At 38.3% G+C, this 14,962-nt stretch overlaps 4 protein-coding genes across 6 annotated transcripts; 3 read left to right on the forward strand and 1 right to left on the reverse strand.

Annotated features, from left to right (window-relative positions):
• The first annotated feature begins 830 nt into the window (after positions 1 to 830).
• LOC108854040 (agamous-like MADS-box protein AGL97) lies at positions 831 to 1,978 on the forward strand. Its single transcript, XM_018627524.2, has one exon. The coding sequence runs from the start codon at positions 947 to 949 to the stop codon at positions 1,976 to 1,978; it is 1,032 nt and encodes a 343-aa protein (XP_018483026.2). The 5' UTR covers positions 831 to 946.
• A 480-nt stretch (positions 1,979 to 2,458) lies between these two features.
• LOC108854045 (peptide-N(4)-(N-acetyl-beta-glucosaminyl)asparagine amidase) lies at positions 2,459 to 6,425 on the forward strand. 2 transcript variants are annotated; one of them, XM_057009313.1, is made up of 17 exons: positions 2,459 to 2,617; positions 2,736 to 2,789; positions 2,883 to 3,059; positions 3,137 to 3,235; positions 3,369 to 3,455; positions 3,583 to 3,665; positions 3,742 to 3,855; positions 3,984 to 4,038; positions 4,127 to 4,213; positions 4,285 to 4,340; positions 4,426 to 4,485; positions 4,562 to 4,649; positions 4,732 to 5,481; positions 5,557 to 5,617; positions 5,688 to 5,790; positions 5,895 to 6,029; positions 6,120 to 6,425. In XM_057009313.1, the coding sequence occupies exons 1-17, from the start codon at positions 2,540 to 2,542 to the stop codon at positions 6,202 to 6,204; spliced, it is 2,172 nt and encodes a 723-aa protein (XP_056865293.1). In that variant the 5' UTR covers positions 2,459 to 2,539; the 3' UTR covers positions 6,205 to 6,425. The 2 variants fall into 2 exon arrangements, with proteins under 2 accessions (XP_056865293.1, XP_056865294.1); XM_057009314.1 differs by having other exon boundaries at positions 2,529 to 2,617; positions 2,883 to 3,015.
• Positions 6,426 to 6,457: 32 nt separating this feature from the next.
• Positions 6,458 to 7,224, forward strand: LOC108854041 (biogenesis of lysosome-related organelles complex 1 subunit 2). Of its 2 annotated transcripts, none has more exons than XM_057009315.1 (2): positions 6,458 to 6,662; positions 6,752 to 7,224. In XM_057009315.1, exons 1-2 carry the CDS (start codon positions 6,594 to 6,596, stop codon positions 7,007 to 7,009), a joined length of 327 nt encoding a protein of 108 aa, XP_056865295.1. In that variant the 5' UTR covers positions 6,458 to 6,593; the 3' UTR covers positions 7,010 to 7,224. The 2 variants fall into 2 exon arrangements, with proteins under 2 accessions (XP_056865295.1, XP_018483028.2); XM_018627526.2 differs by having other exon boundaries at positions 6,466 to 6,680.
• A 1,835-nt stretch (positions 7,225 to 9,059) lies between these two features.
• Positions 9,060 to 12,719, reverse strand: LOC108854038 (uncharacterized). The gene is made up of 13 exons (XM_018627523.2): positions 12,561 to 12,719; positions 11,846 to 12,359; positions 11,655 to 11,762; positions 11,492 to 11,560; positions 11,264 to 11,380; positions 11,129 to 11,179; positions 10,911 to 11,014; positions 10,764 to 10,835; positions 10,637 to 10,688; positions 9,914 to 10,554; positions 9,610 to 9,819; positions 9,395 to 9,515; positions 9,060 to 9,289 (listed from the first exon to the last, which is right to left on the reverse strand). The coding sequence occupies exons 2-13, from the start codon at positions 12,332 to 12,334 to the stop codon at positions 9,230 to 9,232; spliced, it is 2,094 nt and encodes a 697-aa protein (XP_018483025.1). The 5' UTR covers positions 12,335 to 12,359; positions 12,561 to 12,719; the 3' UTR covers positions 9,060 to 9,229.
• Positions 12,720 to 14,962: the final 2,243 nt, after the last annotated feature.

Consider the following 14,962-nt stretch of genomic DNA (forward strand, 5'->3'; position numbering starts at 1 on the left):
GTCTTTGGCTAGGTGAACCCTTTGCACTGAGACACAAGGCGGACTGTGGACAGACATGATACTTTGAAGAAGGAATGATGGCTCAAGTTTATAACAATCAACAAGTTTAAGCTCCATAAAAGGTTTTGGTTCAGAACAAAGCATGTGTCAAGTTGTGTAGTATGATGGGCACTGACGCCAATGAAAGGAAGAGGCTCAGCCAGAGAGACTAGATAAGGATTGTAAGATGTTTCTAAATTCTATTTTGAAATATAATGTTATTCAGTGAATGATTTAAACTCAGTTTATAAAATCTAGTGTTATTTAATTTTCAAGTATTTTAATATTTTTTTATCTCAAATCATTCTCTATGGATTTTCATGAACAAATGAATTAATTCAAAATCCAAGGTCTACTGCAGAGATTTTAGAATCTATTAACTTAAAATCTTAAAATTTGATAGATTATAAAACATTAATAATGGATTTGAAATCAGTGATTGAATACAACCTCCTTTTAGTGTGAGGATTCAAACTTCAATTAATTTGACCGACCCGAGTTTTGGCGCCAATTAAATAATTTGACTCAGTCTACTAATATCTGTTTTGGATCGACTTATATATGGTTTAATCGGTTTAGTAATTATGTAAACCGAACAAACTGATATTCAATCGGTCTGGGGAAACCAAGTCGTGTTGCTTGACTTAAAACTGGCTAAATCATTTGGTTTAAGTAAAAACCGAAACCGGTTTGATTAATTAGGGTTACAGCGTGAAGATTAGATTCTCGAGTCTATTTCCTTTTTTCGTATATCAATAAATCCACACAACCTATATAAGATGCAGAGGGGAGAGTACATAGAGAGATCACATCACACGCAAAACAAATTACCCACACCCTAAAAAAAAGAAAGAAAGAAAGAAAAGTCTCTATCTTTCTCTCTCACTGTACGTGAACGAAAACGAGAATGGTGAAAAGCGGAGGAAGAGGAGGCACTAAGAGAAAGATCGACAAGATGGAAAAGATCCCTAAGAGAGAGTACCGCGCGACCACTTTCACCAAACGCTGTTCCGGACTCCACAGCAAAGCCGCGCAGCTCTGTCTTCTCACCGACGCGCAGATAGCGATACTGGCCACCCCTCCTTCCACGCACTCCAACGTGTCCTTCTTCTCCTTCGGCCACTCTTCCGTGGACGCCGTCGTGAACGCGTATCTCACGGGACAGCGTCTGGCTCCCGTGCGGGAAGAAGAGTCGATGGAGGAGGATATCGGTGTGTGCATGGCTCGCAAGGAGCTAGGGTTGGAGTGTTGGTGGGAGAAGGAGAGTCTTGCTAGGTCGAAGGATCCTCGAGAGTTGATGGACGCGATGAAAGCCATTGAGAGGATGTTGAGTAGACTGCGTTCTGGAGAGTTTGCTATTGATCATAATGATGAAGACGTGATCAAGAGCGACGAGACCATGGCGAAGAATGAAACCCTAAATCTCCAAGCAGTTTGTTGCGTCCCTGGCGATGACAAGATCATCACTGAAGAGCAAGATGAGATCCTGGCTATTTGTGATAGTTTTTGTGCTAAGGAGGAGGACAACAACGTAAACGGTTTAAGTGGAAGCTTGGATGTGTACGATTATCAAGAGATGGATGTTGATGAACTGATAGATTTTACGACTTATGAAAGTTCGATATTCGAAGGTGGTGTCTTGGATAGCACTCAAGAGCATCAGGGGAGCCTTTTGATGAAATTTGAAGCTGCTGGTGCTGCTCATGACGTCTCTACAAATCCAAATCCTCCCATCTCTCATGTGTCTGAAGAAGGTGCTGAAGACGTGGAAGCAGCTTTGGTGTTTCAGAACAAAAAAGCTTGGGATGAAGCTGCTACTGAAGTCTCCACGATGAATCCATATCATATGATCTATGATTTTAAAGGTGTGCTTGAAGGTTTACTTGAAGAGGAAGCTTTTGTGTTTGACAATCTCCAGTTTTCTGATTATTTCAACTAGGTTAACCACAGTTGCTTCTGTCTGAAGATAACAAGCTTTATTAGTAACTTGTGATTACTTTCTTTCTTTTATGTAATAACACGCACGATGATGTGTAAGAGTAGGTTGAGATCTGTCTCAGTGATGTAATTAAAGGGTTCCGGTTTGACCTTGATCATGTTTTCATATTTGTGGGAATTGATTGAAATCAAACCGGTTCAGCTTCCATCTGGATTACTAATGATGAAACTTCTCAGTCCATATGTTTTTTTTGCAAGTACAAAATCATATCTTTTTGTGTTATGTGAATCTACTTAGAGAAAAGGGAAATGAATCTTTAATCAACTTCTGGCTGATCTTATCTTACGTATTAAATTTGGTAGCTAGCCAAAAAAGATCTTCATATGTGTGTGTAGTTACCATTCATAACAAGCCCAATGGATACAACTGAACCGGACGGTTCACGGTTTCTTAAGTAAACCAAGTCCTCGTCTTCATTCGAAAGACTTTTTATGTTTCCTTCTCTGTTAAGAAGAAGAAAGAGATCAGTTTTGGAATCTCAAAACTCATCTCTGAGAAAAAATGGTTGCTCGAAAGTTTGTCATCCTCCACGATGATTCGAGCTTTGAAATTGACTACAACACAGAAGATGGCCTCGAGGTCTCTCTCTCTCCATCTTTGTCTTTCTTTCTTACAATACATGTTCTTGTCCGAATCAGTTACATTTAATTTTCCGACATAAAGATGAATGTTTTTTTTTTCATGTTTCTCTGGGCAGGTTCTACAGTATCAGATTTTCTCCGTCACTTTTGTTCCTCCTGATGAGCAAAAGGTACTTTCTTTTTACTAAATCTGTAGATTGAATCTCTTAAATAGATTTTCTGTTATCTAAATTGGTCAATTGTGATCTATATATATATAATAGATCGTCGCGGAAGATGATGACGATCGACTAGTATTGTCTGATGAGACTGATCTCGCTTCTATATCCGAGAAGCTTCGATTGCTCTCTATTGGAGGAAACACTGAGGAGGAGAAGAAGTCAGAAGGAACCTCTGGTGAGAATCAGCAATCAGACGAAGAGTTTGCACGAATGTTGCAGGTTTTTGTTCAAACTCTGTATTTGTGAACTGATTGATGTTGAAGTGATTTTTTGTTTTTGTTTTTTTGTGCTAAAAGGCGGAAGAAGAGGCGATGATGTTTCAACAGTTTGCAGCTCAACAAGACAACGGCGAATTCGAGAGGAGGATAAGGCCTTATGTCAGCCAAGTCCTCATGGTGATAGAGACTACTACTAGTCTTTGATTCCTTTTTTTTTGTATTCTTTTCTACGAGAATTTTGAGTGTTTTTTTTTTTTGTTTATATGTTGATGTATGGTTTGCAATAATTTTTTTTTAATATTTGTGTCAGTATGAAGATCCAGTCCGTCAAGAAGCTGCTCGAAAGACTGTTCCTGAAGACGAGCTCGAGGAGAAAGCTTTGGTTTCTTTAGCCAAGGTTTGACCTTTATATATTATTCACTGATTTAATAGAAACGATAAGTTAAGAGTTATAGGTTTTAGGTTGAGGAGGTTTACTTTAAGCTTTTTTTTTAAACTGATTCAAGTTTGTAACAAACATTTAGGAGGGGAATTTCGAGCCATCGAAAGAGGAAAGAAACTATGCTTTCCTGCTTCAGCTTCTTTTCTGGTTCAAAAGATCCTTCAGGTAAAATCTGTAAAAAGTTGAAAATTAACAACAGAGAGCTGAATAAAGATTACATTCTGTGTGTTTTGGCCTGCAGTTGGGTAAATGAACCTTCCTGTGACTATTGTGGTAACAAAACCATAGGCCAGGGGATGGGAACCCCACTCACCTCTGAGCTTGCTTATGGAGCTAATCGAGTTGAACTATATCGGTAAAAATAATAAATTACTCTCTTGTATTCACGGCATTAATCAATCAGTCATATTTTTTTTTATCTATACGGACTCTTGAGTGTGACTTAATGTTTTGCTGTTTCTCTATATATATAACTTTATACAGATGTACCTCGTGTCCAACGATAACTCGATTCCCTCGGTACAATGATCCGCTAAAGGTAAAACCAAAATAGAGCTGTGTACATTATTAGAAGATACTTATGAACTTTTGACTTCATTTACTGGTTTCTAAATGTTTTTATGCAGCTTGTAGAAACAAAGAGAGGTCGTTGCGGAGAGTGGGCCAACTGCTTTACCCTCTACTGCCGCACCTTTGGCTATGATTCTCGTTTGGTATTCTCTTCTAACTAACATCTATCTGACTTCATTTATGTTTTGATAATGTTTTTTTATTCATTTTACAGATTCTGGACTTCACTGATCATGTCTGGACTGAATGCTTCTCTCACTCATTGGGAAGGTAAACTTCAATATGCCAAAACTAAAAACGTCTATTGATTTCCTTTTCCTTTTAACTGAGAGTGATTTTGTCTTTCCTTCCGCAGATGGATCCATCTTGACCCTTGTGAAGCAGTGTATGACAAACCCAGGCTCTATGAGAAAGGGTAAAAAAAGTTTTCTTTCCAAATGATTTGTCTTTTGAACTGCCATTATTCTCAACAACATTCTTTGCCCTTGTAGATGGGGTAAAAAATTGAACTATGTCATCGCCATTTCCAAGGACGGGGTTTGTGATGTCACCAAGCGTTATACAAAGAAATGGCATGAGGTAAATAAAAAGCTACAAGAAAAAAAAGAGTAAATCAATTAACAGCATTTACATTCCTCACTCATATGGTTTTTGCTTTTAGGTTTTGTCTAGACGAACTCTCACGACTGAATCATCTCTGCAAGCTGTTCTTCGAACCCTTACACGCGAAAGGAGAGCTACCTCCCGGCTTTTATCCGCGCTTGAGCTCCGAGACAGAAACGAGCAAGAAGAGCTCGAGAGAAACCTGCATTCACCAGATGATGCATCGGTTTCTCTACCGGGAAGGCAGAGCGGGGACAAGGAGTGGCGCATTCTGAGATCAGAGTTCGGTTCAGACGAAAACAACTCCGTCAGCTCATCCTCATGCCCGGTCCGCACATGCGTTGATGACCACGTGACCAATATCTACGACTCGTTTCTTCCTATCCTGACTCAGTTCGTTGAGGATGGTTTACCTGTAGCGAGAGGAGTTGAGGTCCTTAATGTGATCAAGCAAGTCCTTGTGGATCTGAAGAATGCGTCTTTTAAAACCAGGAAGGCTCGTTTGACTTTGGATTCGTTCCCAGAGCAGTTTTTGCCAGCAGTGGAAGGGTTTCTTCTCGCTCTTTCTTTGAAGAGCGAGAAAGACGCAGACGGTAAAAGTCTCACAGTAGGCTTGGTGGGTAATAACCCCACGAAAACGGCTATAGCATTGCCAGTTGCATTGGACGCTTTAAGGGAACTGGTCACTGACCTCAGCAGATGTCAAAACTTGAGCAAAGATTCACTGTCTCTTCTTCCACTTGTGAAGCAAAACAGGGTGTGCTCTGGTTCTGTTCTCGCAAGTGGTGAAGAGCTTCCTTCTGGCATTGTAAGTAGTACAAACTCTCATCTTACTCATTATTATTACATTTTTTGGTTATTCCTGAATAAGAATATGCCTCAGGCTACCGCAGCTTTTGATGGAATCCAAGAGTCAAAATGGGAGGAGCCAAATGGTGCAAAAGGTGTGAAAGAGTCAGTATTCTGAATTGTGTTAGTTGATAAGATGAGAAGTACTAATCTCTCTTGTTACAGGCTGTTGGATCATGTACAAAACACTCTACAACCAGATGCAAGAGCTCATAGCATACGAGATCATGTCTGCAAATGATGCCCCTGAGAGAGACCCCAAAGATTGGTAATGTCTATTCACCTTCCCCCTTTTTTATCCAAGTCTTAAATACACGTTTGAGCTTATTTGTCCTCACTGTACTTTTGGGGTATGTTGTTACCTTTTCCCAGGGTTCTTGAAGGAAGTAATGATGGTGGATCGACATGGCATGTTTTAGACAAGCAAACGAGCCAGGTATTCGAGGAGAGGTTCAAACGCAAATCCTACAAAATAACATCACCAGGTTTCCAAGCAAATCTCTTCAGGTAAATATCAAAAAAAAGAAAAATCTGGTCTCTGATGGTTGAGTTTGGTAACGAGTCTTGAGTTTCGAGTTAATAATGTGTGTGTTGCAGGTTTCGGTTTTTGTGCGTAAGAGACGTGAATTCAACCTCCAGACTACAACTAGGGAGCATCGATCTGTACAAGAGCCAGCATTAAATTAAAAAAAAAAAAGATATACATCAAATGTATCTATGTACAACTATATACCATATATACTCATTCATCATTGGTGTTACACTCTCTGCAAAACGATGGGTCTTGGTGAGAGAGAACCATTGGGCTTTGTTGTTTTAAATGTGGCAAAAGTGAACAGCTATTTGTTATTGTTAACGAACAACTTCATGAGACCATATAAAAAGCTCTGTTTCTTCTCTGTTTTCTGTGTCTGTTATTAATATAAAAAAAACTGTTTTTTGGTTAGTTTGTTGAAGAATGGTCTTAATGGGCTTTAGAGAAAGTCAGGAGAGAGTTTACAAATGGCTCCTCTGAATTGGTCAGACAAAGGAACGAGCTTTTCTGTCTTTTCGAGAAGAAACAACTAATCAATGGCGGATGCTAACGGTGATGATCTAGCAGAATCGCTACAGAGTCTGTTCACGAACGTATCATCCATGGTGAAATCCGAGCTCCAGGTGAATAAAAAGATTCGAATATATTTGTGTGTGTTTTCCGTCAGATGTGTGGTTTGTTGGTTGGTGAATAGGGAACGAGCAATCAGATGGATCTGTTGGAGAAGATGAACGCGAGAGTTGCGTCGGAGTACGATGATTTGGGTGACGTGGCGGCTGGGCTCAGAGTTTTCGCGGAGCAGATGGTGTCGAAAAGCGGGGGCTTTGACGAGTTCGTGGAGCAGATGGACGCGATAGAGAAACAGGTGTCGGAGTTTGAAGCTGTCATCTCCCTTCTCGATCGCTATGTCTCTGTCCTCGAATCCAAAATTCGAGCATCGCCGCCCAAATGATTCTGTTACAGATTGATTCACCATTGTAACAGTCATCATCATCCTTGTGGTTGGTTGAAATCTAGAATCCTAATGCAATGCTAAAGTGTTTTTGAGTCAAACTAGTTGTTGTGTTTCTCTGTTGTCTATTGTCTTTTGTCTCTGTTTCAATCTCTTTTTTTTTTTGTAACCATCTCTGTTTCAATCTCTATACTAAATTCTGTTACAAAAGTATATTTAATTATCGAATTATTTATTTTATTAGTTAAAAAGGACCTGGTGTCTTTCCGAAAGAACAGATTTGTGGCTAGTCTATGTATTCTTTTACAAATATGTTAGAGAGTAAGTATGTAAGTGCATAAATTAAAGAACACATAGAAATTTGTTAACGAGATTCGTTTCCTACATCTCCGGAACCACGTCCAGAACTCATTCACTAGAAAGATCGCAACTACAATTGCTATATAGTACCAGCATACATCCGTGCCGACCACTCTTATCTAGAATTACAATGATAAGAGCAACTATTACTCCTTGTCTTCTTGACGAGTATAGTTCTCTATAACAAAACTACCAGATCTCTCAACTGGTAGGACGACGTCACACAACACCATGTGCATCTTCAATAAATCCTAGACGCGTAACATTTCCAGTCACTGTCTTGTTGTCTTTATACTCAAACGCCAAACCCTAACCAAGGAATTGGGCTTAGTACAAATCACAAAGCCCACATGACTTCTCTTATTAATTCAAAGCCCATGTGGCATTTCCATCACATATCCTCAGCAACTCACTCACGTACCATCACGTTTTTGCTTCAGCTACACCATATCATTCTGCACATACTTGTCTCACAAGTAATCACCAAGTTCCAGCATCTATATAAAGCTCAGTCAACATAACTCAACAATCTCTCCCTTGTTTTCTGAGTTTTATAATCCAAACAACATCTAAATATGCTCCTCACGTAACAACAATAAGGCTGCTCAAAGATCAATCTTCTTCACTTTAGAAATCAACCTTGGAAGATAGTAGTTACTACGACTACAAGTAGCTCGTTAGCTCTCGTCTCATTGTTATTCCTCAAATTCGCTCAAGAAAGCCAAGCCCTGCGTTAATCGATCTTTCCTGGTCTCGTTTCTAACTGTAAGTTTTGCTACTCCGTCTTCAATGTTTTGTATAGATTGATAAAACCGTATTTGCATTGACTATGTAAACTACAAAACCAGATACGATCTCATTCTGAAGCTTATGTTGTCAGATTGCTTGGTAGCTAAGCTTAAAATGGGTTCATCTGAGAAGAGTTCAAAGGATGTCGTCATGAGCGACATCCCCCCAACCTTGAGTGCTGAGAATCTCCAAAAAAAATCTTAAAGTCACTCAGAACAGGTCTGATATCTCTTTTTTTTTAAAGATGATGATCATTGTTTCTTACTTTCTTTCTTGTTTTTGATGACCATGTTGTTGTGTCTTTGTTTGCAGCCGGACCTTTCTGTCTATAATTGCTGGAGATCCTTGCAGGAATAATCGGATTCACGAGCTTGACCGGTTTTGTGTTTTACTTTGTGGTGATGCTGATCACATCAGTTGGGCTCATTGCCAAGGAAGGCTTCTTCTCAGCAGACTTGTTGTACTTTGATTCATGGAATCGGCTCCTTTTTGATGGCTTCCTTGGTGGCCTTATGGCACACGCTGTAATCTCATTTTCTTACCATATTCTCTGTTTATGTGCTTCCTCTTTAAAGCTCAAACTAATCACCGGTTTTGTTTTTCTCTTGTTGACAGTCCTTTGTGCTCTTCTGGACGTATCTTTTTAATCTCAATACAGCTCTCGTCTCTGTTTTTTTATTCTCTGTTTCCTTAACAATGTCTTACTTAGATTTGCTTACGACTTGGTGCACATATTCTGAGGGGATCTTCAGCTGCAAACGATGATGGTGGAAACAAAGAGAGAAGAAGTCGTAGTTTTGTGAGTTTGGTTTTTGCAGCCTCTTCAAAATATAGATTGGAGAATGTTTTTTCTCTCTCTTCTGTTAACAACATACTTTGAGATCACATCAGTTATGACCCCTTTTGATTCAATAGTTCAGGTATATTAAGTAGACAAAAATAGAACTGAAGGTAGCCAAGTAAACAAAGTAGGACAATGCAAAAGACCACTCGAGAGTATCTCAGTTACTAACTGAATCTTAAAGATCAATCTAATATCAAAACTTTTGAGATCATTAAACATTTTTTCTCTCAACGAGCTTTCTGTAAAACCCATCCTGAAGAGCTAGTTTCACAGAGATCGTGCATCACCTGAGCAAAACCAAGAGAGAAAGAGTCAGAAAGTAACCAAGCAATGTACCCAAGCTTTGGCCAAAACACACACAGAAAAGTGAAAAGAGAGCCTGAAAGTGAAACCTTTTGGTATTCATTATTGGTGATTTCACGTCCAAGTATGCTCCTCCCTGCTGCGAATACATCAGCTTTCATCAGCTTCGCTCCAGGTGGATTCCCGAGTAAGAGATTGATCACCACGTCCCTGATGGTATAAAAACAAAGACATTACAGCTTCAACAGAAAGAAAAAACATAGAGAACTTATTATGTTCCAACACCAAAAATAAATATAATAACCTGAGTGGATCATATTCTGGATGGTCTTGAGACGACTTGGAGACAAAGGAGCCGTGAATGTCAACAGTCATTTCACTGATAACGATTCGTAGCTCTTCTTGGTAAGAATCCACAGCTAACGCCACTTGTTGCGCCATCCCTGAATCAACTTTCGGATTATTCGAAGTTGAAACTGCAAGATCCCTAAGTCTCTGGCAGATTGTCTCATAGCTGCACACACAAAGGAGTGAAACCATATGAAATCAGCGAAATCATCAAAATCATCTCAAAAGTTCAGACAAAAGTTGTAATAATAATCTCACACCTGCAAACTTTCTGCGCTTGAAACACCTTTTTCAAGGCCTTTGGTATCGCCCTCTTGATATCCTCAGGCATCTTTTGTCTAGGGACACGAGGTATTGCACTTCTCGAACTTCCTCCTGTCTCAGAGACAGTTGTTGGGACCTCTTGTTTAGCTGTAGTAGATGAAGGATTTTTTCCTACAGCATTCCTCGAGGTATCACCTCTACCTTTTCCTCCTCCTCCTCCTTGTGTTGTCTTTGGCTTCAACTTTTCTTCCAAATTCTTCCAGAACTTTGCTTGCTCCTCTGCAATCTTCCCGTGGGATTTGATGAAGGAAACATCAGGTGGCTCTCTGAACTTCCAATCAGATAGCAAAGGCCTTTCTTTGCCGTACACATTCAACATACTCTTGATCTTGTCTCTGAGGCTACTGGTCGTTTTAACTTCAGAGTCCTTTATGGTTAGACTCCGGCTGAACAGGGCCAGGACATAGTCTCTGAAACCCTCCAAACCGCCGTCTAGTTTTAGTAGCCTGGTTTTGGGAACCCACAGACCTTGAACTAGACAGGCGTATCGTTGGAGGACGATTAAAAAATTCTCGTCTGATAACTCTGGGACGTAGTGCTTGAGAACACTGTATCGAAATACCGGTGGTCCCTGTTTCTGTTTTTTTTTTGAGTGAACAAACTAGTTAAGACGGCTTATAGCCCTTATATAACCTAGGAGAAACAAATAGACAACCAACCTGGCAGAGCAACGTTTCCAGACGTTCTTCAAGCGGTAGGGAGGCCAATAACCTGAAAGCAGAAGGGGACTATGTTATGAAAGGAGCTTGCAAAGAAAAGTGAAATCGATTATATGATGGACTGCACCTTTTCGATAAAGCTTTTGACTCAAAGTGTCTGCTGTTATCTCCACGGCACAGTGAGTTGATATAAGCATCCCTTCAAGGGATAGAAACAAAGTCTAAGGTGAGAAGAAAGAAAAAAGCGAAGAGTGAGAAGGGAAGAGATCATTACGGGCTCAAGTTGAAGTCTATTGAAGAGTTCCCATTAGCCATCATTCCGTTAAGATATTTGGAGCAAAATTCGGATTGAAGTCCGTGATACTTGAGTGAAACCCACTTCCCAAACAAAGAAGAAAAAGAGAGAGATGTATAAGTTTACCAAAACCATATCTAACAAACAACTCATAGAGAAAGAGAAAGGATCACATAAAATAAAACCAATTCTCATACTTCTTCAGGAACTGGTTTCTGATCCGTCGAAGCCTGCTGCGCTCCCTTGTTCTGTCACAAGATAATTATACTCAGAATTAGAATCATGTAAACGGTGGCATAAGGTACAAATCTTTTTAGACCATGAGTCCATACCTGTCTTTTTGATGTTCCGGCAGATTCTTCGGTAGCTTCGGCTTGATTCTTTTTGGAAGAAAGATACTGCATAGAGGGTCGGAGCTGAACAACAGCGTGAACAGGATTCAAGTGTAACTGCAAGTCAAAAAACAAGTCCTCCAATTCAATAAAGAGGTAAACCAAACTACACAAGAATGTTGTTATCAAAGCTTCGAAAAGATAGAGAAGAGAAATAATGATAATTACCTTATCACCTGAAAGAACCCCAACAGCATAATCCAACGTAGGAGGCTGCTTCCATGTTGTTGTCAATGTCTACCAAAAAAAACAAAAAAAAAAAAAGGAAAAATGAAGTTGCATCAAAACAGATCAAACCTGAATCCTAACCTTGGGAACTAAAGAATCTGACCTGCTTAGTCATACGTAGTTTACTTCCAAGTTCAGGGTCATAGTTGCTCGAATGAACATCCATTGACAAATCGATTTCCACCTGGGAGGTAGAAGGATTCACTCTAACCTTTAAACACACATAAAACAAACAAAAGATTAGAACACAACAAAATGCATAGAGAAACAGAAAGAATGAATGAGAAGACTCACTTCTTCACACCGTTCATCCATTTCGTATGCACGCCAAGACGGTCTTAGAGGATATTGTAGAACATAGAGCTTAGTGTTGGCATCAATAGAGGGATTAAAGAAAACGTCAATCTCACGAACAACAACGTCTTCTTCCTTCTCCTCCTCATCCTCCTCCTCCTGCAATGGAAGATGATGATGATCTTCCTCCATCATCTCAACCTCCGTAGTAGTAGTAGTAGTAGTCTCCGGCTCCTCGTCCACTTTTGAATCAATCTCCATCTTAACAGGGCCGTTAAAGACCTGAGGTTCAACCTTGGCATCAACGTCGTGCTCACTCTTGCTCACAGGCTCGGAAGGAGGAGCATTAGCTTGTGAAGACGACGGCTCAGCTTTCTCGGAAGCAGTTGGTTCGGGTTTAGGTTTGGGTTTGGACTTTCCGGCGCGGCCCGGTGCGAACCTCCGGGCTTTGGTGACCTCTTTTGGCTTGTCTTCGTCATCAAAGTCCATTCCTTTTTTTCTTTTTCTCTATTCCCTGTGATGTCAGAATTTAAAGATTTTCGATTTTAGACTGTGGATAGATTCCGACCAAACCCTAAACGTTATTACAGAGCTCGATATGTGGGAAAAGAATGAAACTTCAGACATCAGTAACGAAACCCAATAAATCCTAAATCGAGATAAATCTTGAGGTGAAACTAATCTTTAAGAGAAGCGGAAGTGCGGGAGAAAGAACCTGATGAGGGGGCAAAGGAAGGAGAAAGAGGAAGTCTTGTGGCTCCTCCGAGCAAAAGAAGTCGGCGAGGGGTGGGCGTTATAGGTTTACAGAGAACAAGATGAAAAAGAGAAGGGGAAAAAAAAAAAGTTGCGTCGGAGTGGGTTCGAAACGGTGACTTGATGGTGAAAACAGAAGCGAATTTATCCAACTGTGCCGCTTTACGTTATTAGGGTTTCTTCGGAAATAATTTATATAAAGCTATGAATAGAATCACATCTCCATTATCTTTTTTTTTTTAAATCATCAACTTTCTCTTTTCACCATTATCTTTTTCTTTGTTTGAGTGTATTTTAACAATTAAAAGAAAATAAAATATTGTATCAAATATGTAACTTTTGTGTCTAATTATAGGTAAAACAATTTACCAAAAATGTTTGATTGTATATCAAATATCTGATTTTCTATTATAGTTAAAAGTGTGATACTTGTTCATATTCAATCCAGAAAAATCAAATGTATGGTTGACAAAAAATCTCAATATATATAATCCAAAAATGTGATATTTATTTGGAATCAATAGCCAAAGTTAAATGCATTGCATACCCAAGAAAAAACACATCATATTTTTTACGCTCTAGTAAATTTCAGTTCTACCACAAATTTAATATTATTTTCCAAATTACTATTAATGAATGATTATTTTCACAATACTCTAAATTTATGGTATAACAACACTAAACTAATTTTTATAACATTTATAAATCCAATCTCAACCTTTAAATAGTAAATATTAAATAATAATCACTAAAACATAAACTCAAATATTAGTATATTTTTTTATTGATGATATTTTTGAAAAACAATGACTAACTTATTCTGACAGTTTCTCTAGTAAGAATCATGACTCTCAAGCAGATAAAGAAAGAGAGCTATCGTTTTCACTTTTCAAAAGAACATCTGCATATGATATCTAGCCCAAATCTCAGATAAAATTTTAATAAACAGTTTAAGAATTGTTGTTAAAAAACAGTTTAAGATTTGTTTGTTTCCCTGATAAAGTTTTCTGGTCGAAAAACAAATCAGACTAGTTCTACAATGTTTATAGAATCGGACAGCAAAAATGTTGTCATTTATGAATAAGTGGAATATATATATACTCGTTTGAAAATACGTCGGAAAATGCTAGCTAGTGAAACAATCAAGGCATGATAAGTTCATTACTTCCTCCGTTCAAATCATATGAGTGAGGCTATATACCAAACAAATACTGGGGGATCATAAGAAGAATATGTGATACGTTTTTTCAAAAAAAATATATATATATGATGCGTAAAGAGTAGATTGAGTTTTTTTATCATGGGCGGATTTAAGAATAAGCCAATGAAACATTGGTATTGGTCCCAAAAAAATTACATTTTTTATATTGACATAAGTCTCTAAATTTTCAAAAAAAAGGAAAGTTTATTAAAATTATTAAAAGTGTTTAAACCCGTCAAAATCTCAGATCCAACCATGTTTGTCATCCTAAGTTAGAAATAAATTGGTGTGAACACCACTTTCAACTTGTCCATATAAAAAACTTGAGCAGTGAGTACCAACATCCAAAAGCATAGTCTAACCTATATTGCTATGCCTGAATTTGCTATGATGAATTGGACAAATATGTAATCAACAAAAGGGTTGCTCAGAAAAAAATGACAATGATCATTATTTCATATAATTGATGAACAAAGCAATAGTAATGAGTGTGGGACAAACACATAAAGCCTCCTAATGGAAGCGTGAATCACTTCATTCACTTGCAGTCATATATGTATATGGGACCAAGATATCAAACAATTTTTTTTAACATTCTCATCCTGGCGAAAAAACGAGAAAAGGAATAGTAGATCAAATATTAGTGACAGAAGAAAATGCAACATGTCATCAAAGAAAATGGTAACAATTCTTTAGCAATAAGAAATACAGTTAAAAGCTTTGCAAATAGTACTTTGATACAGTTAAAAACGGTGAAAGCGTTCAAATGCAACGATCCTACCCAACAGATTATCCGATGTGCCTAATCCAATGTGCTAGTTGTTAGAGATTGGAGGCACACAAGTAAAAAATACCACAACCAATGTTTTTAAAACTGAATATTTATTTGGATCGCGGTTTAATGTCAAGTCTTCAATTTTTTTAGATATAAGTAAAATTAGTAAATGTGTTAAAAATAAAATTAGTAAATATAATATATAAATAAATATCAAATATAAAACACTATAAATATAAACTATTTTTGTTCGAACCCTGAACACTACAAGAAAACATCTCTGTTGCAAGGGAAAAAAACATCGCAATTCCGTTGCAAATCACGAGTTGCAACGGAATTGCGAGAAAAGTCAGTTCCTCGCAAATCTTTGCTTGCAAATCAAAAACGC

This window comes from Raphanus sativus, chromosome 4, assembly GCF_000801105.2.
Source record: "Raphanus sativus cultivar WK10039 chromosome 4, ASM80110v3, whole genome shotgun sequence".
NCBI classification, from domain to species: domain Eukaryota; kingdom Viridiplantae; phylum Streptophyta; class Magnoliopsida; order Brassicales; family Brassicaceae; genus Raphanus; species Raphanus sativus.